At 36.7% G+C, this 26,425-nt stretch overlaps 1 protein-coding gene across 1 annotated transcript in view; it reads left to right on the top strand.

The window, feature by feature from the left end:
• HECTD2 (HECT domain E3 ubiquitin protein ligase 2) overlaps positions 1–22,058 on the top strand; it is a 38,268-nt gene extending 16,210 nt beyond the window's left edge. The window contains exons 9-21 of the mRNA XM_088528834.1: positions 537–685; positions 1,477–1,600; positions 4,206–4,302; positions 5,182–5,289; positions 7,149–7,281; positions 13,474–13,562; positions 15,013–15,171; positions 15,677–15,751; positions 16,255–16,342; positions 16,609–16,715; positions 18,181–18,296; positions 18,973–19,116; positions 21,159–22,058. Coding sequence (XP_088384960.1) covers positions 537–685; positions 1,477–1,600; positions 4,206–4,302; positions 5,182–5,289; positions 7,149–7,281; positions 13,474–13,562; positions 15,013–15,171; positions 15,677–15,751; positions 16,255–16,342; positions 16,609–16,715; positions 18,181–18,296; positions 18,973–19,116; positions 21,159–21,279 — 1,510 coding nt within the window. The 3' untranslated portion in view covers positions 21,280–22,058. The remainder of the gene's footprint in view (positions 1–536; positions 686–1,476; positions 1,601–4,205; positions 4,303–5,181; positions 5,290–7,148; positions 7,282–13,473; positions 13,563–15,012; positions 15,172–15,676; positions 15,752–16,254; positions 16,343–16,608; positions 16,716–18,180; positions 18,297–18,972; positions 19,117–21,158) is intronic.
• Positions 22,059–26,425: the final 4,367 nt, after the last annotated feature.

Here is a 26,425-nt window from a genome sequence, read left to right as displayed (position 1 = left end):
TCTCATGGATAAGAATATAGCAGGCCGTTTTTTTAAAAGGATATAATAGATGGATATTTTTAATTATTGAAACAAGCATTAGAAAATTAATCACTTAAAAATTAAAGCTTTTTAATGTATTTAAATGTGTGAATATATATATATACACATACTCATACATGTTTTGGCTGTGATTAGGTAAGTGATAATAGCATATGATTTAAAATGTGCATTTGTCACAAGTGCTTCAGTATTCATTCTGTTCATTCAGAATATAAATTTAAAATGGGAATTGCAGAGTATTCAGATTGTACAGTGAAATAGTTCTGTTTTAGAGCAATTAATGAATGCATAGGTACTTTTTTTTAAATTGCACATGTTAAAAGGCTTATTTGAGGAGTGCTTTTGCACTGAAGAGCATTTCTTTGTGCTAATTTAAAAGCATGCTGCTTCAAACTTAATAATTTTGTTGTTATGTATAGTGTTGAAGTCTTGGTAGGATAGGCTTCATTGTAGGCAGTGGTTACATAAGAGTAACTTTAGCATTTTTGTTCTAGGATTGCACAGAGAAGGTTCAAGCAGCTGGTGGACAGGTTGCTGCAATTTATTTCTTTACGCTTGTTTCCTGCAAAACCTGAAGAGTTTCCACCCATGATGAAGTGTACCTGGTGGATTCCATCAGCAACCAAAGTCCTGGCTTTATTTAGTAGGTCTTTTCTTAGTGCATGTGTGTGTATGTATATGCACACCTATGTGTGTGTTTGTATGGTTTGGGTGGGACAGCTTATACCTTTCTTCTTGATGTGGAAAGTGACAGGGATGGTGGTGTAGTAAGAAGTACAGTAAAACAGGATCCCCAAAAGCATCTAAACATTTGTAAGCAGAAGCAGAAATCTTCTGACACTCACCTTTTAATAAGGAATTGCTATGGGTAGTTTTACTCCTATGGCGACAACCGAAGATCGTTCAAACAAAAGTCTGCAGAGGTAACGTGTGGTTAGGATTTTCCTTTTTGTACCCTTTAGCAAACAGCCATCAAACTAACTTGCATGGAATGCCTGTAGAGGTTGTTATAGACGTAGGTGTGTTTGAAGGTAAGTGAAGTTGTATAAGATATTGATCTTTCAAGCTGCTTTTTCATAGATTTCATCAGAATACGGTATTAATCTTCATCCGTTACACCTTAACTTACAGTGTGTGTCACTGACTAAATTGTCTGGAATCAAGTGCTATAAAGGATTTGCTCTTGATGCCTTTTTTTTTTTTTAATCAATCTTTTGTTTTGGTAGGTGAACTAAGCTAGGAGATTGGCTAATATTTATTAGCCAATGTAAAAATAACAATGTAAAACATTATTTTTACATGGCTAATACTGAGGCTGTTATTAGTAGCTGATTTATTTTACAGCTTTTTAAGGTCCTTAGTGTTCAGAATACCTAGAAACAGATATGCTTAATCGGGGCAGTGTTTTGAAAGGCCTTTGTATTTTGTTTTCAGATGCTGCAAATAGTTTAAGTAGTCCTTCTATTATTTCGTATACGGATTTCTATAATTCTACACTTGATCATATTGATCTTATGGAGGAATATCATAACTGGCAATGTTATGGAAACTCTCATAGGTAAGAAAGGAAAATAGATTTTTTTTTTATTAAGTAATATTTCATCTCTTTCACTACTTATATGTATGCCATATTACATATTGTCTTTTACTGGAAAAGACCCTAACTGTTCTTTGCAGAATGTGGATAGATTTAAGGTCAGTGTAAGAGAACTCATATTCTGCCTTTATAAACTGGTTAATAATTTGTTTATTATTTATTGATAAGGATTTACTTGCTGTTTTTTTTGTATTAACTGCATTTTACTGTGAACGTATGCCTCCAGCATAATCACAGAAAGTAATGTGTCCAGCCTTACGACTTAACAGAAAAATGTATCTAACTATCCTTTATATGTTATATGTGATTTTGATTTCACTGATTTTCTCTTACTTGAAAAAATAAGAATAAGATAAATCTTTACAGGACCAAGGTTATAAGTATTTCTCTTCTTGTGAGAGACAGTTTTGTTGAGAAACATGTAGAGAAATAGGTATTTACTCTTTCTACTGATATTCTGCTTGGGAAGTTAAAGAAGAAAAACTAACATGATAGAAGATAGCAGTAAATGTAGAGTAGGCTTTACGTAGTCTCCAAGTATTAGACCCTGAGTGATGCCAAGCTTCAGACTGATTTTCGCATGGATACCATCTGGCCACGTTGGCACCCAAATCCAAATTTACAGAAGGGCTGAGAGAATTCTCCCTGCTCTAGTTCTTTGCAGTTAGTGGGGATGCTGGGAATTCAGTATCTATCACGGCCCTCCCTTCCTCTCCCTCCCTCCCTCCTTTTTTTTTCTTCACCTTCAGTTTTACATCTTGTAAATCTGCATAGTCGTGCTTCAGAACCAAAGCATCCCAATCAAGACTGTCCACTTAGAATTTATAAGGAAGTTCACCTTCTATATAAAATATTTAGAAACTCTTAATTCTTCCAGCTAAGTCAAGACTCTTTGATAAAAGTTTTTCTGATTAAAATTACCAGGAAGCCAGTGAGAGATTTTTATTATTATTTTTTCTTTCCTAAAGACAGTAGAAATCATGGGCAGGAATTCAGGGCATGCATATAGGGTCTCAGACTCAGTTCAGGTGCCTAAGTATGAACTTCTAGTAAATGACCCAGCTCACTCTGCCTGCCTAGATCCCTGAGCCTGTGAGAAATTGTTCAGCTAGGGTTAACCAGGTAAACAACAACAACAAAAACCCCAATATTTTAGGTTCATCTCCCGAGGAAGGCTGCATTAGCTTGAGTTTCCGTGCACTTGACAGTAGAAAAAGTAAACACACAAATGCAATGCAAAGATAATGTAGGACAAGATATTGGTGATAATTGAGACTGCCTAATGAAATTTTGCAACTATTTTCAAATGTTTGTATTCCAACAACAATGATCTGTATAAATTTCCAGAAGCTAGGCAAAATTGGCAGAAAAAATGAATATCAAAGGTAATACAGAAGACTTACAGATTTCTTTTTCTACAGAAGAATTTTTGTAGTGTTTTACCAAATGCCTCTTTACAGTGTGTTTGTCATAGTTGCAAATAATTTGGGAAGAAAAGTGAAAGATCTGGTTTCAATCTGAGTGCAGAATATAAGCCTATGTACCTGCATAATATTTTCCAAGGTAAAGACATCTTTTAGGTTTAAATGTCAAGTGACTGTGGTTATTTCTTCATTGTTACTAAGTTGCTTAGCCACTTAATTGGACTGCTCTAGGCTTTGGCATCCAGAATGCAAATTTTTACATACTGCACAGCAAGTCTTTGCGGAAAAGAAGCTGTTGTATTCTGTTGAATACCGTAATATTAATATAGTGTTTATGCATTGTCAAACAAAATACATGTTGAATGCTGCTGGTATTATTGCTTAACAAAGTTAAACCTTACAGGTTCACAAAAAGAGGCTTGTTAGTTATTTTTTTTTCCTAAATCAGGGATTTTTGTTGAGGTAGAACTATTATCTGACTTCTGTGAAATAAATGAATGAAAGACTTACTAAAATAATCAGCTACCCTAATGGTTTCTGAAGTTTTTCAGAATCTTTGATATTATTTGACTGCAGTGGAATGTTGATGGGATCTGACATTTTAGAAATACTGAGTACCTGTGGCCTCACATCAAATCAGAAGGGCCTGTGGAAAATAAATGTTTTTGAAAGGCCTGCAGCAAAATCCTTTTGAAAGGATTTGCAGCAAATAAGCCTAAAGAGAAATACTTGTACTGTATATCTGAGAATCCGATGTTGAGGTAGTTGTTTTGCTCGTGCTTAGTAAGGTGATGTTTGCATTTTCATTAGTTCAGTGTAGCAATTAAAAAGTAGAATTCAGAGCAGTAGATGCTGCCTGCCATCTGTAATTGGTAAACTGCATTTTCTTAGGACTATTGAGCTGTGTTAAACAAAAAGAGGCTTGTTTAGGGTGTATACTGTTGCTGAGTAGAATTTCTGTTCATATTATTTTAACTGAATTGTTTGAGTTTTACTGTATGGCATATGTGTATAACAAGAATGGTAGGTATTTACAAATTATTATCGGTAGAGGGAAGAAGGATATTAAATAGTAATGCAAAAATTTACTCCTCTTTTGTGATTTTTAGGAAATATTATCTTTTTTCTTATTTATCATTCAGGTTTTCTTTCTGTCAATACCCATTTATTATTTCAATAGCAGCAAAAAAAGTTATTATTCAAAGGGATTCAGAACAACAGATGATAAGTATCGCACGGGTAAGTTATTCAGGGATATATGTTTGTGTATAATCCATGATAATCCTTTAAGTTTTTGGCGAAATGTCCTATAGGACACTTCATTACAAATTCTCATGTTTAGAACTACCCTGAAATGTACTTGAGCTGTTTTGTAATTACTAGTCTATAAATAACATATTGAATGCTTTTAGATTTTGTCTTGTTTTTAGGGTGCTTGGCTTCAGAATGCTCTTTAATAGTGGTATGGGAAGTAAATTTCAGTAAACTTTTTCTTAGCTTTCTTTGAGACACTAGCTCAACCAATTTAGTCAATAAGATAATTAAGGAAAGAATGAGAATTTATCCTGAAAAGTGTGGTCCACGGACAGTTTATGTGTAAAGATGTATGGGCACTGAAGATGAAGATGCAACTTTGTTTGCAAGGCACGGAAGAGGTCTCTTTCTGGGCTCTTCCTTTCCTTTTGAAAGAGACTTTTGTCTCCCTCCTTTGTTGGTGACTTCTTGCAGATGGTAGGTGCTACGGGTTTCCCCAGTATTCAATGTGGGAGCAGCACATCCCAACTACTGTCCTGCTGGACCAGCCCTCTGATAGATATGTAAAACAGGCCAGTCTCTGGAGTCTTGTGGGTATATATCTTTAACATTTTGAGGAATTTAGAAGATTTATGCCACTTTCTCTTTTAGACTTCCTGGTAAGTTTGCTATAATAAGGTGTAAATAGTATATGCAGTGGAAAAGAGATTGTATTGCTATCTGCCTTTTGCAAGTGTTGAAGCAGCTGTCATATTAGGGTAATGCATCTCATGCAATATACTAAAGATTTCCTACGTTTAGTCAGTGATGTCTTGTTTTTTTAAATGAAGATGCAAGTGAGATGTTTCTTTTCCATTCAAATAGCAAAGCCTTGTGGACAAAGTCTCTCGCAGACAGAAACCTGACATGAATATGTTGTTCCTAAACGTGAAAGTGAGGAGGATGCACCTTGTTAGTGATTCACTTGATGAGGTATTGCAAATATAATTAAATGGAGTGATACTGCCAAGTAGCTATTGGACTGTGATTTCAGTAGAAGTAATTTAAATCTTTCTGTGCAAAGAGCTGGTAAATATAACTTAATGTTAAATGAAAGTAGCAACTGAATTTTTGTGTCAAAACAACAGTGGTGCAGAATAGAGTTGGACATTCTGAACTTCTTTGTCTTTATGCTTGTTCTATAGCTAAGCCCACAATGAGAGTGCATGTTTGTTTGCATGCTACACAGCCTGTTGGTGTGCTTGTTTTTATTTTTTTCCCTAACAATTCTGTACATAGTTAACAAATTATGGTAATATACTCCATGGTAGAAGCACTGAGACTAGTCTAACCACCAGGTGGATTGGTTCTAATGTAATTCTTGAAATACTTTTATTCTTCCACCAATTTCTCTATCCTATAATATTTATTTTAGACTTCATTAGGGTCATATCTTCATTTTAAATTTCTCATGCTCCTAATATAATTCTTTTCCCTTTTTAAGAAAAAACATGTGTCCATGGAAACTTTTAAAATTAACAATACAAAATAAAATCTCATTTCTACCTCCACGGGGCGGGGGGGGGGGAGGGAGGGAACAGACTGATGATATTGAAAAAATGTTTCAAATGGTGAAGAGGTGAGGAAACCAAACTGTCTTGATATGTTTTCATGTTCAGAAAACATAAGATTAAACTTTTCTGTCAGATTAATGCCAGTCTTGTCTCCTAAAATTGAAGAGCTATGAACTGCTTTATCTGAGGCATTGTAGTTTATTTATCACACTGGCAAAATTGTGAAAAGCTACACAAATTCCAAAAGGCAAAACCTGTGCCTGTTTATTTCTAATAAGTAATTCTGCCAAGCTCAGGGATGAATAAAAATATACTATAAAATTCATATGCTCTCAAAGGAGTGGGGATTGGAAGGGGGAAGAGATGTTTTATTTTGTTTTGTTTAAAACTTGAAAAATCATTTGCAAAGGGAAACTACTTCAACTATTAAAAAAAAAATCAAATACAGATATCTATACATATAAAAGTTAACACACCTGGAATTTACTTAAGCAGCTGAAAACTATAGTTTTAGCACATGCATCATCCTAATTGATTTAAAAGCTTTTTCTGGAGTTGGACAGTAATTACTGTTTTAGAGGAAAATTGGACAGCAACATTATCTGGATGGTCAATGCTAATTGTGAAAGGCTGTAATCTTGCTCTTTGCAGAACACTTGCATACATAGATGAAATGCTGCATGTAGTCTTTTAGGACAAAGTAATGAAAAAAAGGTGTTACTATAGTCTAAAAGCTAGCTTTGCAAGACAGTTGGTATTTGCTGGCAGATATCCTGTGCTGAATAGAAGTGTGTCCAAATGTTGACAATTTTAGTTACCACCTTATTTGCTAAACACCTCCAAAGCAAGGATAGGATGCAAAGATGTGTGTGGTGCATGATGTTTTTTTTCCTTTTTTTTTTTTTTTTTTTTCTTTTTTTTCCTTCCCCCTGTCCCATTCCAGACAGACTCAGTTCCAGGGCTTCTAGACTCTATTATCTTGTTAAGAGGCTGCTTTGCAAACAGTTTAACTGTTCCTCTAGTCTATGTAGAGACATTCCATGCAAGTAAGTCGATGGTGTCAAGAGGTCATAAGACCTGCTTCTCCACATGATTTTTTTTTTTTATAATGCAGTTGTGATAGGAGATGATGCAAATTCCTAGTTTAGAGCTTCCTAGTGAGAACAGTAGAAATGAGAAAGTGTATTCTTTGTGTATAGATGTCCTTAAGTTGTGATAATGTTGTGTGCTTTTTTTTTTTTTTTTTTTTTTTTTTTAAATCCCCCTACCTTGTAATAGTTGGCAAGGAAGAGGGCAGATCTGAAAAAGAAGTTGAAAGTCACGTTTGTGGGAGAAGCTGGTCTTGATATGGGTGGCCTGACAAAAGAGTGGTTTCTCCTTCTAATTCGGCAAATTTTTCATCCAGACTATGGTGAGTCCATATATTTGTTCTAAGTCCAAGCTTTAAAATTGTTCATTTTAAGTTACCACAGGGATGATGGATAGGAAGTTTTATTTATCTCCAGTATCAGGCAAATTATTAATATTGTGCAAACAAAAGAAGGCATGTCACAAATTTAGTTGGGAAGAATTTTAGCCCTAGAAGATAGTGGAAGAGAGTGGGACTTATTGCAGAACTCGAAAGACTCTGAATTTTGACAAGGTGGTTTGAGTGTCCTTGAGAAACTGAGACTTCATTTCAGTGGCATGACAAAATGAGAAGATGAAGAAATCTCTCGTCATTGGAATTAGAATGAAAAGTAGGATTGTGCCTTTTAGGACTTCAGTCATGAGAAATCTCATCTTGTAAACCAGAGGCTCAATGTCTGTGTTTCATTATAATCCCTTGGCTAGTGACTACTTGAGTACACAACAGGCAGGATTCCAGGCTAGCAGTGGGCTTGAGAGGAGAAAAAAAAAAAAATCCACTGATGCATTTGTTGCAGATGGGGAAAGGGCATGAATTATTTTATGGAATGGGGCAGAGATGGTTTACATCTGTTACAGCTTAGGTGGAATTGGGCTTTTGAGCAGGCCCTGTGAGTTTCTTTGCTGAGTAGCTCTTATGGGGGTAGTGAATGGGCGGTTAGTTCTTATGGGGATTAGTTTACAAACTGAGAGAATAACCAAAAGTCATTCCAGGCATTCAAATATTAGTGTTTGTCCTTGGAAATCTCCCAAGATAAATACAAGTGTACATGTGGAGGATTGTTGCACCTTGTGAAGAAACATACTCAGTCTGGGATGCAGTGAGACAACTTTGTTCTCAAACCAACTTCTTCTATACTCTTTTAACACAAGTGTTGTGAAACTCACAACCAATCAGGATCTTGTTCCCATGCCAGCCGTGCAGTTGCGGTTATCTTTTCCTTGCTTTGTTCCTTATCTGCTGACAAGACATTCTCCACGCGATTGCAGTCCTCCTCCTTTTCCTTCTCTGCTGATAGGACATCCTGCACTGCTGTCCTTGAGGTTAATTATTGACTACCAAGGCATCGGGTACTATTGTCCTTGAAGCGGGCCTCCACATTTCCCCCTTCTTTATATAACTGATGTATTGCCATAGCTGTTTTTAATTGAGCAGCCATAACTTGATTGATTGATTATTTAACCGTTAAACACACAATCAGAAACAAAGCAGACACAGTAACAAAAAAAAAAAAAAAACAGTACAATAATTAGAAACTTTACAACTTGCATTGACATGGCTAAGCAAAAGGTTGTTTAGTTTGTTGCATTTACTCCCATGGTTTGATTCCAACAAGCATAACGGTGTCCTTTTCCCAAGGCTGCTCTACCAGCGCTCTCGAGTCTGCCCTTGAGACTCCCACCTGTCCCCCTTTTTTATTTATAAAGAATGCTCGTTTTAAGGTACGGTCTATTAAACATTGCCTTGTTTTTAACAGGCATGGGATACAAATTAAAAGGCAAGCAAAGATTATTAAACACATCAAGCTTATTTGCAATATCCCCTTAATTCACACGGCCAAAAAGATTCCAAAGAATATTGAAACCATTGTCTTGACATAACTTCTGCACTCCTTGTAAGTTTTCAGTGCTCTTATGGATGGATCCCAAAGGGTCAGATATTTCATGCAGCAGAGACCATCAAAATCTTGGCATCCATGACCTTATACAGTAAACTTTATCATTCCTGCTTGTAGCATACAGGATATCTGTGGGCGATTCATAGTTATCTGTTGAGTCCAAAAAGTCTCAGGTTGTCCTGTGAATCCAAAAGGACCTGTGCTGCATTTAGTTTTTGCAGCATTTCGTATCTGTGTTAAAAAGTCTGCTAATTGTGCTATTCGGCTTCCCGGTGGTACAGTGCATGGTGGTATCGGAGTGCATATCATTATCTTAATTTCTCCTTCAAAATTAGCATCGATAACTCCAGATAACACAAATAGCCCTTGTCTTGTTTTTGAAGATCTCCTGATTAGCAGTGCTGCCATTCCTCGCCCCAGGGAGCAGTGGACGCCACTTGGAATTAGCACAACTGATGTATCAGTAATTATCACTTGTGTTGCGGTGGCCAAATCCACCCCGGCGCTGCTGTCTGTGGTGGTGGTGCACAAGCGGGGGCTGCTTCCCGGGGGGCTGCTCCGAGGGGTGATTTGCTGTCGTACCCTGCCCCCTCGCCGCGTTCTGCTTGAGGTTTCCTGAAGGGACCAATGGTCAACCATCTTTATCAAATTTTGATTGCCACCGATTAGCATCGTGTCGTCCTTTGTGACAGCGCGGACATATTCCGGGTGCTCCACCTTTATTCATTTTTGCTTTTGGGCAGTTTTTTCAGACATGTCCAAATTGACCACAGGCAAAACACGGATTTTTTCATTGACATTGTCGCAAGTGCTACAGCCATGAATGAATACTCATATAATTTAGAACCAACATTAATACATGCTTTCAACATACTGTCAATGGTGGGATCTATCAGAGGCCATAAGACCTTCTGGCCATCGGGATTAGCATTTTCAATCGCCAGTCGTTTGACAATGAAGAAGCACAAAGCTACATTTTTAATCTGCTTCTCCAGCACCTCACTAAGCCGATCCAGAAACTTCATATATGGTTCATTCGCATCTTGTCTTATACTTATAAAAGGCTGTTTTTGTTTACCAACCTCCGGGACAGCCTTAAGGGCACGGGGAGCAAGTGCCTTAACTTGCTGCAGGCCCTCAGGGGGAATTCCTGCTTGTGCTGTTGCAGTACTGTGGTCACCGTCCCCCATTAGCATGTCCACAGTAACAGCCCATAAAGGGTTTCTTTTCCTTCTCCTGTGCTTCAGCAAGCTGTCTCATTTTTGACTCTTGCGTTGTGTACTGCTTATTGGTCGTAATTAGGCAAAACAAAGTTTTAAAATCAGGGGGAGTAAAAACCGAAATATCACAAAGAGATTGTGTAAGATGCGTGGCATATGGTGCGCCAAGGCCATGATCCGTCACTGTGCGCTGTGCATCCTTAGTAAGATTGTATGATAGGCCTTCCCGAAGCAGATCTTGATCTGGGGCATACGTTACAGGAAAAGCCTTCAATATCTCTACATTCCCCGCCTGTTTTGCACCCCTCTTCACTGAGGCCCATTTATCACATGGATCTGTGGGGTATAAATCTGACTCTTTTTCAGGGTCAGTAGGACTCAGGTCAAAAGGGTCATCGTCCGGGTCACCAGGCGTCAGTGCCGCGAAGGCTTTTGCAGCGGCTTTTCTTTCCTGATTTCACACCGGGACATGGCCGGGTAGCAGCGGCGCAGGTGGGATCGTAGCAGCCCGGGCCGTGTCATCCGTGACCAACTGCGAGCCGTTATAGGATTTCAGTGTTTCAGATATGACATGCCACTGTGGCAACAGGCCAGCAGCAGCCTGAGCACCATGCATGGCACTGTCCCATGGTCGGACCCCAATTTGGTCCCACCTCTCTGGATCAAATACATTGTTACTGTTTAGAGAAGAGTCATTTCTAGATGCCGAGGCAAGGACCTTTTGTAGATCTTCCTCATCTATTTTCTTGCGCTGTTGTTTTAAGATGTTAAGAAATACTTCTAAAACATCTTTTTGTTCCTTTGTCAGATGTGACCCCATAGTCCCAGGCTGTTTACCTCTTTCCTTTCAAGAGGTTTTGATGTGCGCACAAAATTTGCTTCCTTTCAGCTTGATCTTCATGATTCTTTTCAGCGTGAATCCTGGAGTTTGGCTGGGTGGTGCAACTGGAAAGACAGCTGGTCTTCAAGCCCTACATTGGGCACCATTTGTTTCACCTTATGAAGAAACATACTCAGTCTGGGATGCAGAGTGAGACAACTTTGTTCTCAAACCAACTTCTTTTATTCTCTCTTAACACAAGCGTTGTGAAACTCACAACCAATCAGCATCTTGATCATGTGCCAGCCATGCGGTTGCAGTTATCTTTTCCTTGCTTTGTTCCTTATCTGCTGACAAGACATTCTGTACTGCCGTCCTTGAGGTTAATTACCTACTCCCAAAGCATCCACTACTATTGTCTTTGAAGCGGCCTCCACAGAGAATGTTTCAGTTTTTGGAACAGGCATAAGAATTATCTCATTAATTCACTATGTTCTTTGGTTGAAGTCAGAGGATGGTATTCTTATTCCAAAAATAGAGAGGGACACATAACTGCCTTTGAGGTAGGTAGCTTAGTAGATGCTCAGGAGCTTGTAAGATCAAATGTATTTGTTCTAACCTGCTGTTCTTGACTCTTACTTTTCATGGTCTGCTTTACTCTGCACTCAGCTCTCCTCATGTTGTTGCTTTAGAGAATCTCCCCACATCTCCCTGTTTTTCAGAAATAACTGGTTGGGTGATGTTACCGTGCAGGGTTGTGGCAAACTGCTGATTCTGGTGGCCAACCATTTATCAATTGCTTCAGTTTCACTGATAATTTAGTGTCTGTAAACTCCAGCACGACATCTTTGTGAAAAATAGAGTTTAGGTCTTTCTTGAATATTTGTTGTTATATGACACCTGCTAGTCCTTTATAGAGCACAAGAGCTTGTTTGTCTGTCTGGAGGTGATTATGCCCTACAAACACATTGTACTTGGTCCTTATAGGATTCCTTTAAAAAAAAATCTACAGTTTTAAGCCAGAAATATCTCATACCTGCTGAGACCATTATTTACTTAGACCTCTTTTCTAGTTAAAAAAAAAAAAAAAAAGGGGGGGGGTCTATGTGGAGAAGTAGCATTAGTAATAACAAACTTAATAGGAAACAATTTATCTTGGAGAAACTGTTCAGTAAGCTTGACCGTTTTGTTAATAAAAACGTGTTGTCAGCAGAGCTTGCTAACTGATGAGTTTGGAAACATTAGAGAGTAGGTTTTTTCACCATCTTTGGCAGGTTTTCTCACTTTAAAGTGTAAATTCTTTCAGTGATACGAATATCAGCCAAGTAAGGGAGGAGAGTTGGAGTTGCTCTCGTCCCTTGTAAAGGGACTGTATAATCTGCTGTCTTTAGTGCTTAAATTGCAAATAGTGTCTGCCAGGGAAGTTTGGAAGGATGAAGGGCCTTGTTGTTACTGCCTCTGTGTGTGTGTGTGTGTGTGTGTGTGTGTGTGTGTATAATATATATTTGTTTTTTACCAAGGAGTTTGATTGTTTTATCAATCTCTATTTTTTTTTTCCCTGCCTTTCAAAAGGAAATGAAACTACATGCTGCATATTAGATATCCTGAGGACCATTTAGTGCTTTTGTTTACACGGTGACTGTGAAAACAATATTAAATTTCAAGCCCATTCAGTCTCAACAAATTAAAACATGCTATCCAATATAGTTATGGATTGAAGTTAATTTTGCTCTTGGCGCTTGCTTAACTAGCATATAAATTATTTTTCTTGCTGCTTTGACAATTTTTTCTGCTTCTTAAAGCTGTTATGTTGTTTCCTTGCATAGACTTTTCCTTTCTGTTGCTCTTAAAATTAAAATCTGATGTAAATAGTCATATCATTTTACAGTCCTGATTTTCATAGGCTCTAACTTATAATTTAGGGCAATGGCAGTTTTGATATTTATTTATTTATTTTAGTTGTCTGGGGTTTTTTTGTTTTATAACTTCTTTAATTGAATTTTTAGCCACATCAAATTTGAAGAATACTCCTTTCTTGCTAGTGTGTATATAAGAAAGACTTTATACAGCTGTCTTCTAAGGTTGGTAAAGCTTGCAGTTTTTGCATTGTGGAATTCATGCCACTGTTTTTAAAGATTGTGTTTTGCTGTTGATATTGGCAGGCAGGAAAAGGTGGGCTTACAGTACAGTACAGAAGTTTTAGGGATAGTTACATCTCTGACTGGACAGATTATAAAGCACTGAACTAGGTGTCATAGATGGGTGAGAAGAACATCTGCTGTTAGAGGTACTGAAGCATCTACTGCACAAATGCCCATCAGGAGTGATGCCTCTGATCCCGCTTTGGAGCTGCACGTGGTGATCCTTGCTGTGAGACTGTCCACTGCTTCTCCTGTGGAAGGGTGGGCACAGGATTGAAAGCAAGCCTGGAGATATATGCCAATAGACACACTTGTAAGGGTGTATCTGCGGAAAAAAATGGTTTAGCATGGGTTTTTATTGAAGCTTTGCAATGAGCATCTTTCCTGTGTTTACAGGTATGTTCACGTATCACAAGGATTCCCACTGCCACTGGTTCAGCAGCTTTAAGTGTGATAATTACTCTGAATTCCGGCTGGTGGGCGCTGTATCCTTTACCTTCGCTAGAAGGTGCTGTGTGAACATGTAGTTAATGAGCCCCGACCCGAGCTCGTGGGGCACCAAGAGCTGCTGCCACCTCCTCCTGGTGCCCTGTACGCAAGGATGCTGCACTTCGAACATCTAAAAAGAACCTCATTCAAGCAGAAGAGCTAAAAACAGGAAGAAACTCATACTCTTGTTTATGTATGAGTGTGTGGTACAGTTTGAATTAAGAAATTACTAGAATTAAGATTGCAGGAGCAACTTCTTATGCATACGGGTTCATTTTTTACAGAGTTAGGTTTTCAGTGTCATTCGGTAAACGTAAGTGACCCTGCGTACATCAGTGTTTCATTAATTCATTTAAATCCTTATTAACAGTATGTGTGTGTTTGAGGCTGGGCGATTAACTGAGTGGAAGCCAAATGCTCTCTTGAACATTGGTTTATTTTCTAGGGTTTCTGTTGTGCCAAATGATGAAGTTCTCGACATGTTAATAATGAGATGACGATGTCCCCATTTTACTAACAGAAAACTGAGTTGGGCCTACTGTGCTAATTTTTGGTCTAATTCAAATTTGTACTCCAAATTGTTAGCTCAGGTAATTCATTATTTAATGTTTTGATACCTCTTATTTAAACAAGATAAAGAACATGGAAGGCATTGCCTCATTTATCAAGAGATACACTTAAGTCATTAATTAACATGAGTATGGGGCAAAGGGACCAAATTGAATGATTCATCTACTTAATTGAAACTAATTGACAATTATGCTAGCTTTGTGTTTGTTTTACATGTTTAATATTTGTGACAAAGTGTGGGATATTTCTTGAGTTTAAGTTGCCCTCAATATGAAGCTAAAACAGTTGGGCTACAAATCTGGCAGTAAAAATACAAGTCTGAGTAGAGAAAACAGTTTATTGTACATGCAAGTTTTAACTAGAATCTTGTTTTCTCCCACTCCTATTTCTGCAAACTCTGTGACTATAATGTTTTGTCAGATATTTCTAAATGGGCTAGTTGATGAACTGTAGTGCCAGCACAGGCACTTTCATGTTTTTAATTTTATTCAAAAGAAAAATTACTTTTTCCATCTTTCTGAATTTTTTGGATTAAAAAATCTATATCTGTAATTATACTTCTTCTTTCCCAAACAATATTATCAAAACAATACATTGAAACAATTGCTTCGGGGAATACTTTTATCAGACATTATGACGAAAGATTTCAGATCTTTTTCAGTATGTAACTTGACTGCTTTAATTATTACCTAATGGAAATATAAAATGGTGTTTAAAGGAATGTCAGTCCAAGAAACTTAAATAACTTCTGTCAGTTTATTTGACATGCGTTAGAGTATACTCAGGAAATATTAGAATATTTTTTTCCAAATTAATTAAAGTACTAACTACAGTAAAGATGCGAGTTTTTCTTCCCTTAACCTTTGACGTGTGTAGCTTATGGGACTTGCTGTATATAACAGCATCACCTTGGATATTCGTTTCCCACCTTGCTGTTACAAGAAACTGTTGAGTCCTCCCATTGTTCCCTGTGATCATAATACACTTGTAGGCATCTGTGATGTTACATTAGAAGACCTGATTCAAGTTATGCCAGTAAGTATTAAGTGTTTTTAAAGGCTAAATTATTATTTAGTCTGTCTTACTTAACTTAATGCATGATTCATAGACAGCTTCACAACAGCTGCTTAATTTGCACTGACTGATAAACAGTCTCCCTTTTTCCATTGAACATAAAAATTCTCCACCTTCTTTAGCATGGTAGAATTTTAAAGATCTGCTTTACCTGAAGTTAGAGTACTAAAGTTCAGCATGAATGCTCTGGACATATATTCCATAGTTAAAAGGAGAATTAAAGAAAATTTAACAGTTTAGATTGAAATGAAAGGGAAGAAAAAAAAAACTTTCAAATACACTATTTAGGCACTGTGGATTTTTTGTATGAATATACATTTTGAATAGCCTTTTTATTTATTTTTTTTTTCCCCCTCCCTCCAAGACTCTTTGTACGCTTTGTACGGAACAACAATTCTGATATGCCCATGGAAAGCACATCCTTTAATGTTGCGAGCTTACTAAAGGTTTTTTACTGTTGTTGCAGGAATTGGCCCATGGACTAAGTGAACTTCTAGCCTATGAAGGCAATGTTGAAGAGGATTTTTACTCAACCTTTCAGGTCATTACATACATGGCTATTAAGTGATTCTCAAACCTCCTCAGAAATTTGTAGCCAGTGTTTCTCTGTTGTGCAGCGGCCCACAAAGCGTGCTTGTGCAGCCTGGCGTGTAAGGGGCTGGGAAGGAAGGACAGCTCCGTTGTGAGGATGAGCAGAGCCCCTGGGGTTACGCACGCCGCAGCCCACCCCATCTTGCAGGGCTTCGAGCTGGGCCTTTGTGGCTGCTCAAGTCAATCTGAGTGTTGACTGCCAGGGTCCCACCTCCTGCTGGTGCTGCATTTCTAGCTTTTTGCTTCCTATGGCACCATCACCTTGCAGTCCATGACTTAGACCCTGGAATTGTTGCAAGTTGTAACGTTTAATTAAAAAAAATATATCATTATAATTGCAACATGCTCTAAACAGAGAAACAGATTAATATTTATAGTAATAAAGAAAAGCTTTGTCCTCTGTGAGTATATGAACATGTTCTCTGGCACTGAGCTTAAATCCTCTTTCCCCAGGTTTTTCAGGAAGAATTTGGTGTTATAAAATCTTACAACCTAAAGCCAAATGGAGATAAAATTCCAGTTACAAATCAGAATAGAAAAGGTACTTACGATACATATTAATTACACAGCCTTGACATACCTAAATATATCAATTTATCCCTTTATATTTTTACGTTTTGTTTGACAAAGTGTGAAACTGAAATTCTTAAAATTCTTTCTGGTATACCCACCAACTTTAATAGTATCTTAACTGTACCTGAATAACATCTGTTCATCTTTAGAAATTCAATGCAATTTGAATTAGTGCAACAAATGATTGTCTAAAACTTTTATGTAACAAAAAAATTAAAATGTTTTTCTCTTTAGAATATGTGCAGCTTTATGTTGATTTTCTTCTCAACAAATCAATCTACAAACAATTTGCAGCTTTCTATTATGGATTTCATAGTGTCTGTGCTTCATATGCGCTACTGGTAAGAATAAAGTAAAGCAGAATTTTTCACTACTGTTTCAATCATGTGAAAATGTCTAACGATGCCAATTACTCAGTAACTCCAGTGGTTGCTTTTAGGGTTCATAAAGAATCTTGATTAGCCCGTGTAGCTGAGAAAACCTCTAATTACAACTGCACAGAGATGTTTGTTTTGATTCTGAAGAGTCGCAGGTTCAGACATAGTTTTTTTCGTGCTCTTTTTGTTGTTCAGCCCACCAGTAATTTTACAAGAGAAGAGGGAAAATAACAAAATAGTAAATGTCACAAATTGAGGACCCTATTTAACAGTAATGTGCTTGTGGAATAGAGTAGGGGAGATCAGAGTAACACAGTAGACCACAGCCAAGTTATGCCTAACTACTTTAAAGAATAAAATTCCATTATTTGTAGGGTGTGTAATGCACTGGGAGCAGGTTTGCAAGCATCCCACGAGTGCAAGAACAGAAGTAATTAAGCAGGCCACGAGCTGATATCTTTAGCGATCCTTCAGAAATGGATAAAAAACGTCCACCAATTATTTTATATTTAACAGCATGTATTTGCTGACAGTTCATAAGCTCTCGTGTGACCATTCCCAAGGATTGTGTGTATTGCCTACGGTCATACGCAGCAAAGCTCCAAACACCCATGTTAACTTCTGCAGGAAGAATAATCAAAGCGACTGATGATAGATTCTTGTGTATTCAGTCCTATTTGGCTGTTGGAATATCTTTTATATTTTACATTGTTCCTTGTGCAGTAAGAAGAGAAGGAAGAGACGATTATAATTTGCATGAGAATTTCTGCATTCCTGTGAAATTAGCCAAATATGACATACTTGCAGCAAAGTGAAATGTGACGAACTGCAAGGAAGTTTCAGGAAGGAGCCTGAAAATCCATTGAAATGCCATGAAGTACTTTCATGCAGCTTAACAATATTGTAGTAAATGATTAAAAAGTAGGTTCTACTAGTGTAAGTTTAGCAGTCATTTAACATGGTTTATTGTTTTATGTATTGCCATTGCACAGTAGTGTTTATAATGAAAAACCAGGTGCCCTCTGCCACTGCTCCTTAACAATCCATCTTGGATATAAATAGAAATAGTGGGGTTTTTTGTTTTTTGTTTTTTTTTTTAAAAAGGACCCATTTGTAATATAACTGGAAGACAAGCAAGTCAGTGTAATAAATGTAACAATGGTGAAGAAGTAAGTAAAAGAAATATGCTAAAATACCATGTTTTCCAGTAACTTTGCTTTTTACTATATATGTAGTAAGGCATTCATCAATATTCAGAAATTTATTTTTCTATGAAACAAGGTCAGATCAAAGTTATAAATTTATCTTTGAATACTATTAAATTTCTATAGTGCCAGCAAAATATCGTAAATATTTTTTTGTCTGAATCTTGTAGCATCACTTTTCATCTTTAATAAAAATTAAATATTTTGCGATTAATTTCTGACAGCTACTTCGTCCAGAAGAGGTTGAAATTCTTGTCTGTGGTAGTCCTGAACTGGATATGTCTGCTTTACAACGAAGTACACAATATGAGGGCTACCAGAAAACTGATCTTACTATACGGTAGGCTCTTTTTTTTTTTTAAAACTTTTCTTTCCTTTTTTTTTTTTTTTTTTTTTCCCCCTCGTACTAAATAGTGAATTTTAAAACGTATTAAAATGGTAGACTGTTGGGAATAATCTCTTCTTTAAATATAGTCTGAAAATCAATCATGAATGATTGAAGCTTTAAAAATGTGTTACCAAATAAGACAAAAAGACATAATTTATCTGCAAGTAGGAACATTTAGAGCTTTAATATTATAATATGCAGCTGGGTATCTTTAGAAGGATGTAACCAGTTTGAATTGGAAGTAGTCAAAAAGAACCGTAGTTTCAAAATCCTGCATGGTGAAATCTTATCCAATCTTCTAAAAATGCCTTTGTCTACTAATGTTACTTAACACTCAGGATATTAATAGTAGTAGGACAACACTTATTTTTCATAGGTAAGTGGTTTTGGGGCATATTTTGACAGTGCATCATTGCAAAATTCATAGTGTAGTATGTGTCAAATCTCCTAGATTTGTTTCAAACAAATTTACATATTGGGATAGTACTAATGTCCTACTTATTAGTTTAATTAAACTTGTACCTACTTAAAATTCATCATATAATATTTGCAGTCATATTGTTCTCCTACTTTGTCAGGGTATTTCACTTTACAAAACCATTTTATTCTTGTTCTGTCTTGGATACAGATACTTTTGGGATGTAGTACTTGGATTTTCTCTTGACCTTCAAAAGAAGCTGCTACATTTTGCTACAGGAAGTGATAGAGTACCTGTGGGAGGAATGGCTGATTTGAATTTCAAGATTTCAAAGAGTGAAACCTCCACTAATTGGTAAATAATTTTCGGGATATTTTTTATTTAATTCTTAAATTCTTTCTTAAGGAGTTCTTGTTGCTCTTCAGTGCTTTAGTAGGAGGAAAAAAAAAAAAGGCAAACAAAACAACAAAAAAGCCACCCTAACTTATAAGGGAGAAAAACTGTACAATCTCTTCTAGATTGTCTTCAAAATGTTGTCAAACCCATTTATTGAATAGCTAAATTTAGCAGATGATTATCTAATACAAAATCAATTCTCCAGGCGGTATTTACTCTGGAGTCCAGGAATTACTTATTTATGAAGATTTTCCTTACATGTCTTCAGTACAAAGAAACTATTAGCTTTAATGTTCCTAGCATGACAGCTGAGTTAATTAAAATACACTGTGAATCACCATAATTTTTTTCTGAAATCATTGAGTCTGCTTGTCATAATGAATAGCAGCCCATGCAGCTGCAGAAAAACATTTACGTTATTTCTTGACGGGCTAAATAAGGATTTTAACATGTATGACTGGTAAAGACGTAGTGTTCCTTTATGGTCTCCGGTGAGTAAGTGAATTGCTAATGCAGAGGTTGCTCCAATGCACTAGGAACAAAGCAGCCTATAACTTCATTGTGAAAGTTAAATTGAAGCTCCTGACAAGTACTTAGATTTCTGGTGGTTCTATTTGTATTGAAGTGAAATTGAAAAAATTCCTCATACTTTCCAGTTAATATTTTCCCTCTCAAGAATGGAGGTATTCTGTTTAATTTGGAAGGCTGTCTCCAAAAGTTACTGGTTCTGAAGCTTTCTCAGCAAAAACGTCTGGCTTACCCTCCTTTCTCAATATAGTTCCTTTTAAGTGTTTTTGTTATGTTTCTAGAAGGTCACAGTTTTGATGGTTTTCATGGAGCCCTGAGCTATGTACATGCCATCTCCATTTTTGTTGTTAAATTTTGTCCATATCATTGCTAAAGCTTTATTCAAATAACTGATTGCCCCAGTATGTTAACTGAACATAAGGATCTGGTTTAAAAAAAAAAAAAAAAGAAAATTCTGTCATCTTTGAATTTGCTTAATTTCACTCTGTTGTTACTTGCTGCTTTTCTTGAAACTGGAAAAATATGTATGTAAGCAGTATGTGTGCTGGAGCTGTGCAGGTCTGTGTGTTAGGAAACACTCCGTGCAGTCAGCTGCGCGCATCGACGGGCACCGCATCACTCGCGCTGGCACCTCATCGCTCACGCGCAGGGATCAGGGAGAGCTCTCCTGCTTGTCACCTGAGTGTGTAAAGGGCGGCAACATCCCAGAGTTTCTGCCTGCCTGTGGCTGTAAGGCTGGCCCTGCTGACATCTAGTATTGATGACAAACTAAACATTTCTAAGAATAGTTCTTACCAAACTAAGCTTAGTGATGTGTTTGTCAGGCAGTCTGACAAGACTCCTACAAATATATGCCATCTCAGCTTCCTGGAGAATCTCACAAGTTCAAAAATTGGTTTGACTAGGGCCAAAATTCTGGAACTCTTGTTTTCCCAGGGATTCAATGAGCTCCTCGGTGTTGCACTGACATATATGTCTGCAAGGATGTATCTCACCAGGCTGAACTTCCAGCCTTCGGTATCCTTACGGTAACTCTGGTCTGGCTAGCTGTGTCCGTGCCTACTGCATGCTCCACTTCTTCACATTGTGGATTTTGATTATTCCAAATTTATTACTGAGTGTTTCATATGTTGAGTCTTTGTATTATATGGCAAGCATCTCTAAATGTAGAGAAGACCTGATTTTAAGTTGTGTGGCTACTTGGAGTTTGGAAAACCTCTTAGGAATGTTTCCAACTTAACCAAAAAGGAGGGGAAATGGGATTGCAAGCAAAGAAACCAGGCTGAGCACCTGAGGCGCGGGTGACTAGCAGTACCGGTGTTTATGTTTACAACATAACTTGAAGAGTAACACTAGCATGAATGTTTATTTTATAAGGTTTCTTTCTGAAAGGAATGTTTAAATGGAAATGTGTAGGTAAATGACAGTCCTGCTTTTCTTGTATTATATTGAGTGCATTTTTTTTTTTTTAGGTTACCTGTGGCTCATACCTGCTTCAACCAGCTTTGCCTCCCTCCTTACAAGAACAAGAAAGAGTTGAAGCAAAAGTTGATAATTGGGATTTCAAATGCAGAGGGGTTTGGTCTAGAATGAGAGAAAATACTGCAAGAACAGCGTTTTTATGTAGCATTCACTATCTTCTAATTGTGCCTTTAAGCTTTTCATTGTTATGTCTCTTGATACTGTGCAAGTCTTACCCAACTTTTTTAAATTAAATATGAAGTGTGTGGGTTTTTTTTGCTGCATAGCAATACATTTACTGCTTGCTTTGTTAGGGAAAGTATTCTTCCAACAAAAAGTTGGTATATTTGTTTAAAAAAAAAAAAAAAGACTAAAACAAGTTCTAAGTTATATCTCATTCTTAGTGATTCCTAATAGCACTTTATCATTAACCATAATTACTTTACATCATGGGTATCCTACTGGGAAATAATATACAGAATATTTCTTGATTAACTAATCCCAGTGGTAGAATGTCTTCAATTAACATGAACAGTAGAGTGTAAAATACAGCATGTAGCCATATTTTCAGAAAGGCAAATAGGAATTTTAATCTTTATAAAATGTATGCAGTTTTAATATTATGGTTTTCATTCTCAGTTAAACAAGCTAAGAAGCATGTAAATAACTGCCGGTAAACAAATACAGTTTTGATAGTGTCATTTACTGCTAAAAGTTTATTTTTTATTAATAAGAGGTTTTAAATGTTCTATATTCAGCTTTTACAGATCAGCAGGATTGACTGTACACAGAGGTTAAAAGGTAATTTTCAGGTTAAGTGGACTCAAGTTCAAACTACAGGTACTGAACAATGTCTTTGTTCCTCCTTTCAGATTTACTGTAGTTTCATAGAGTAAACAAAGCCAGATATTTTAAATAAGTTCCTCGTATTAAAATATTTTGGGAAAAGAATGAAATCTGCAACAGAAGAAAAAAATGAAATACAGTGTATCATGCTATCATCCTTTCAGCAACTTTGAAAGTCTTAAGTTATAACATAAATGAATGCAACAACATTCTAGCAGAAGGTTGAAGACCTCATTAGCTTGAAAATCAACCCCCAAAGCCTATATTTGGTAGTTCCCCCTGCATAAACTAAGCTGGAAAAAAAATACATATACTATGCCTGTTCAGAATTAGCAAACTAGAAGCTGGGGAAAAATTGTTCTAAAATGTAATTACAAGTCTACGATTTATTAATTAAACAGAATCTATTAGTATGCAGGGTAGTGTTTTTTCATATAAAAAGCTACTGGTTGCTCTATAGATTATTTCTGCTGAATGAGACCTAGATCATTCAAGATATTTAGGCATCTAACTTATCACCTTTACCAGTTGACTTCTACTGGGAGTTGGATGCTCAATTTTTTTTTTAGTGTCTGTAGTCAATTACTTATTTTCAATAATAGGAAAATATTTCTTGCTTTCCCTTCATTTGCCTACAACCACCAGATTTTCCCATGGTGAACAAATTCATTTGTCTAAACTGTAGTCCCAAAGCCACTGTGGGTTTTCTTATATAGTTAAGGGTAAATTTTATTTTATTCTCTTACCTAGAGAAGTCAGGGATTTTTTTTATTAATTTATTAAAGCAGGGACAACTAGTGGGATGCTTTACAATAATTGGCACTGTATTAATTGTACTCTTACTGAAACAAATACTAAAATTCAATTACTTGAGCTTGGAAGAATATTAAGATAGCGTTGTCTGTGTTAAAAGCAACACTTCAAAACTGGGAATTGTATACCGTTTCTTTCAAAAATTGAGATTTTAAAATAGATTTCAATTTGCAGGAATTGAGATGTTAAATTTTTCACCATTGCACTGAATGAACTAGGCAGAAATTTAGAATTGCTTGAACCTAACAGCAGAAGAGGATGTAGGTAAGAAATATGGAATCAAGCAACTCCCTTTTTCCCCCTGTAGAGCTGGAATTGTGGAATGTTGGATCATGAATATCTATACATTTATCTGAAAAGAAGGCACATTAGCCAAAATATTTTTTTTACGGCTTAAGCCCAATTTTAATAACTATTTATCTATTATTGTTAAAATAAAAGCTTTATCTTATTTCCACTGAATTGCACTGTATTGGGTTTAGTTTTATTTATTAAAGCTTTTTTGATTTACTGTGTAATATTACCTCAGAATTCTAAAAAGGCTATTGTATTCGCATCAGTTTTTAAATAAGATACTATCATGTAATGACATTTTATATATTTCCTGATGTTAATAAATAGTAAGTTTTGTATTTGTTATATGAAAGCATTGCACTTATTTATGAAATAAGCCTCTGATCACTTAAAAAAATTCTTCAATGATTTTTTTGTTGTCCTTTTGTCTTGCCCTGTAATTCAGCAATTCTTTTTATCTCTATCATTGTTTTGTACCGTACTAAAGAAACCTGGTTTGTATAAATTTGTTGATTACTTAGTATCTATTTTTATGTATTAAAATTGTGCAGTTGTTAAATCAAACATTGCCATTTCTGGCCTTATTTAATTTCAGATTTCCATAATTGATGATAATGGACCTGAAAATCTGATCTGCCATCATCTTCTGCTGTCCTTGATTAAAGGATGCTTTGGTTCTGTTGTAGTCTGCTCATATTAACCCAGAAGAAATGCATCTATTTTCACAGAATCCTTAGCATCTTTACCCTAGTATCTCTGGATGCTACCGCATTATAGATAATGTAGTCTTTGCTGGTACAAGTTAGGCAGTAGCTGTAGACAGTATCAGGACAGAACTGTTTGTAAATGTGGTGTTTATATCATTCTTGCCAATGAATGAGTTGGCCTAGGATTACATATACCAGGTAGTCCAGAATATTCACTAGTTTTTCATTTTATGTCAGAAATTTTACTACCGAGAGCAGGACCTGTGAGTGTTCTGCGCCCTAGATAATCAATAGAGATGGATATAGATTAGCTAAAGCATGATTGTTTTGAAGGCAGTGTAGCTTAAACTCAAATGCATAGATCTTAGTCTTTCTTTGACTGTCTTGTGGTTATTTTGGGTAACCTTATGCACCTTGTTTTCAGAGTGCAGCGGCAGCTTTCACACTGCTTGGGGAGCTGAGGGGGTTCAGTAGTTGACCTGGAAAGATGGGTAGATATGTCAGTAACATTCTTCATGCTGAGAAGGGAAGACATTGATATTATCATACTTATTTCCCTTCCAAGGAGTCTTTTCACAAGGCTGTCTGGAGATCAAAATGAGGGGTATCCAGCTCACACATTCTGTGATACTAAATGCATCTTATTCCTTGTTACACATTTTACTTTGATAATAGAAGTAGTAATTCATCATGGTGGAGAGGGATGCTATACAGCCTCCATAAAACAAATGGCTTTAATATGTGAGAAAAAGCACAGAATCCCATATTTCTCCAAGAGTCTCCCGAGAGAAAATAAAAACAGTTGAGACAATCCAGCTAGCTTTTAGTTTTAAATGAACAGTCTCTATCTCTTCTCTCCAAATAAACTAAATATCAAGCTACCATAAAAAATAATAACGCATTTCACCTTTTTACTTTACTGTTGTTAGTGCTCTATTTAGCAAGCTAAACTTGGGATAGATTAATATTTCTTTTAATGCTGCTGTGTTTCCCTAGAAAAGTCATTTCACAGGTCTTAAGGCTCCTATTTCTTTGTAGCTATCTACTGGCTGTGAGAGAACTGCAAATAATATTTGTTTGCTTTGTTTTTCTGTTTAGAATATAGAGTAAGGTGGCTGGCAAGAGTGTGTGTGGTTTCTTTAAAAAAAAAAAAAAAAAGTTGAAATAAACTAATAAGTAAAAACAGGAGGTTTGAGTGACTGGATTTCTTTTGTTTAGGTTTGTTGTCTGGGCCTTTTGGGGTTTTTTTTTGTAGTTGATGACTTCACCCATCCATTGGCTTGGCAGGATACAGGTAAGAGAACTATCAAGCAATAATTAATACTATGATAATAATATAATAAATCAATAATTAATGCTATAGAACTTTTCCTTAAAACTAGAAAGATTAAAGGCAAAATAGTAAAAACTTTTCAAAACTTCTTTTTGAAAGTTAGTTTCTTCAGCAGCTTGGGTGTTGGCCAGGAACTTACAGCTTCAGGGTTAATGTCTTAGTGAAGTTATTTTAGAAGACCCACTTTTGTTATATTTGCTTCTAAAAGCTAAGCATCATCCTATAATAAAAGTTGTTGAGGCAACATCAGTTCAGCTATGCTAGTAACTGCATTCTAGTCCTCGTTTTCCCCCCCCCCCTTTTTTTTTGCCTGAACTACTGTTACACAATGGTGTGTAACCAAAAAATGAGTGATGCAACAGAAGCAAGTTTAATATTAAACTGATATTTCAGGAAATTTTTAAGCTTTTTTTTCCCTCTCTCTCCCATCTACTAACTCCTAGCGCGCTAAATGTGTTGGTGTGTATTATTTCTCTTGTATCTGCAGTGGGTGCATTTCATACACTGCACTTAGGAACGTCAAGGTGTCATTCGTTGTGGCATTTTTCGCAGGTGTTGAAAAAAAAAAATGCCTGCTGATTTTCTTGTCTTGGGAACCTGCAACTTCTCTAGGGTAAGGAATCGTCCCATAGCTTATTGTGACCTGTGGGTTATTTTTCTCTCCCCTTTTCAGTGTAGAACTGTGTTACTTTGTGTTTTCTTAAGGAATAAGGTAATTTAGGGGACCTTAACAGACTTCCATCTTCACAAGTGAATCATCTCTTGCATTGATCAATTCTGTGACTAGTTCTCTTGTCCTCGTTCCATCCCCATCTGCATACCATTTGCAGTACAGTTGCATAAATCAAAGTGATTCTAATGTTAGTAAAGGAAAGGAGATGCATTGTGTGTCAGGGTTGTAACTCCTTGTCTTGTAAAGGCCTTTGGTTTTAAAAGAATGGTTGGAGGTTGTGGTGGGGGAGGATGGGAGAGTTTAGTGTTCATTTGGTCCCTTATGGGTCAGGCTCATCCCTGGTTTTCTTGACAGTCCATTCAGTAGCCCTCAACCTTACACTCTTTTCCTTCCCTGTGTTATTTTCATTTGAACCATTTGAACTTCCTCAGCATGACGGCAGCCGCTCTGTGAGGAGAGCGTGTTCCTCCCCAGCTCCGCATGGCCGGGCCTGCTCGCTGCTAGCGACCACCCCCTGCAACCATTCCACCAAGTCAGGCCTCCCCTTCTCCAGATCTTGCAAACAAGAACCCCAAATCTCTTGTTTCAGAGGTTTCTGAGGAGCCAGGTAGA

The sequence above is a fragment of the Tinamus guttatus genome, unplaced genomic scaffold (genome assembly GCF_059628265.1).
Source record: "Tinamus guttatus ecotype Peru unplaced genomic scaffold, ASM5962826v1 Tinamus_guttatus_pri_ptg000314l, whole genome shotgun sequence".
Classification (NCBI taxonomy): domain Eukaryota; kingdom Metazoa; phylum Chordata; class Aves; order Tinamiformes; family Tinamidae; genus Tinamus; species Tinamus guttatus.
The sequence above is the reverse complement of the archived record's forward strand: the minus strand, read 5'-3'. Positions and strand labels throughout refer to the sequence as shown.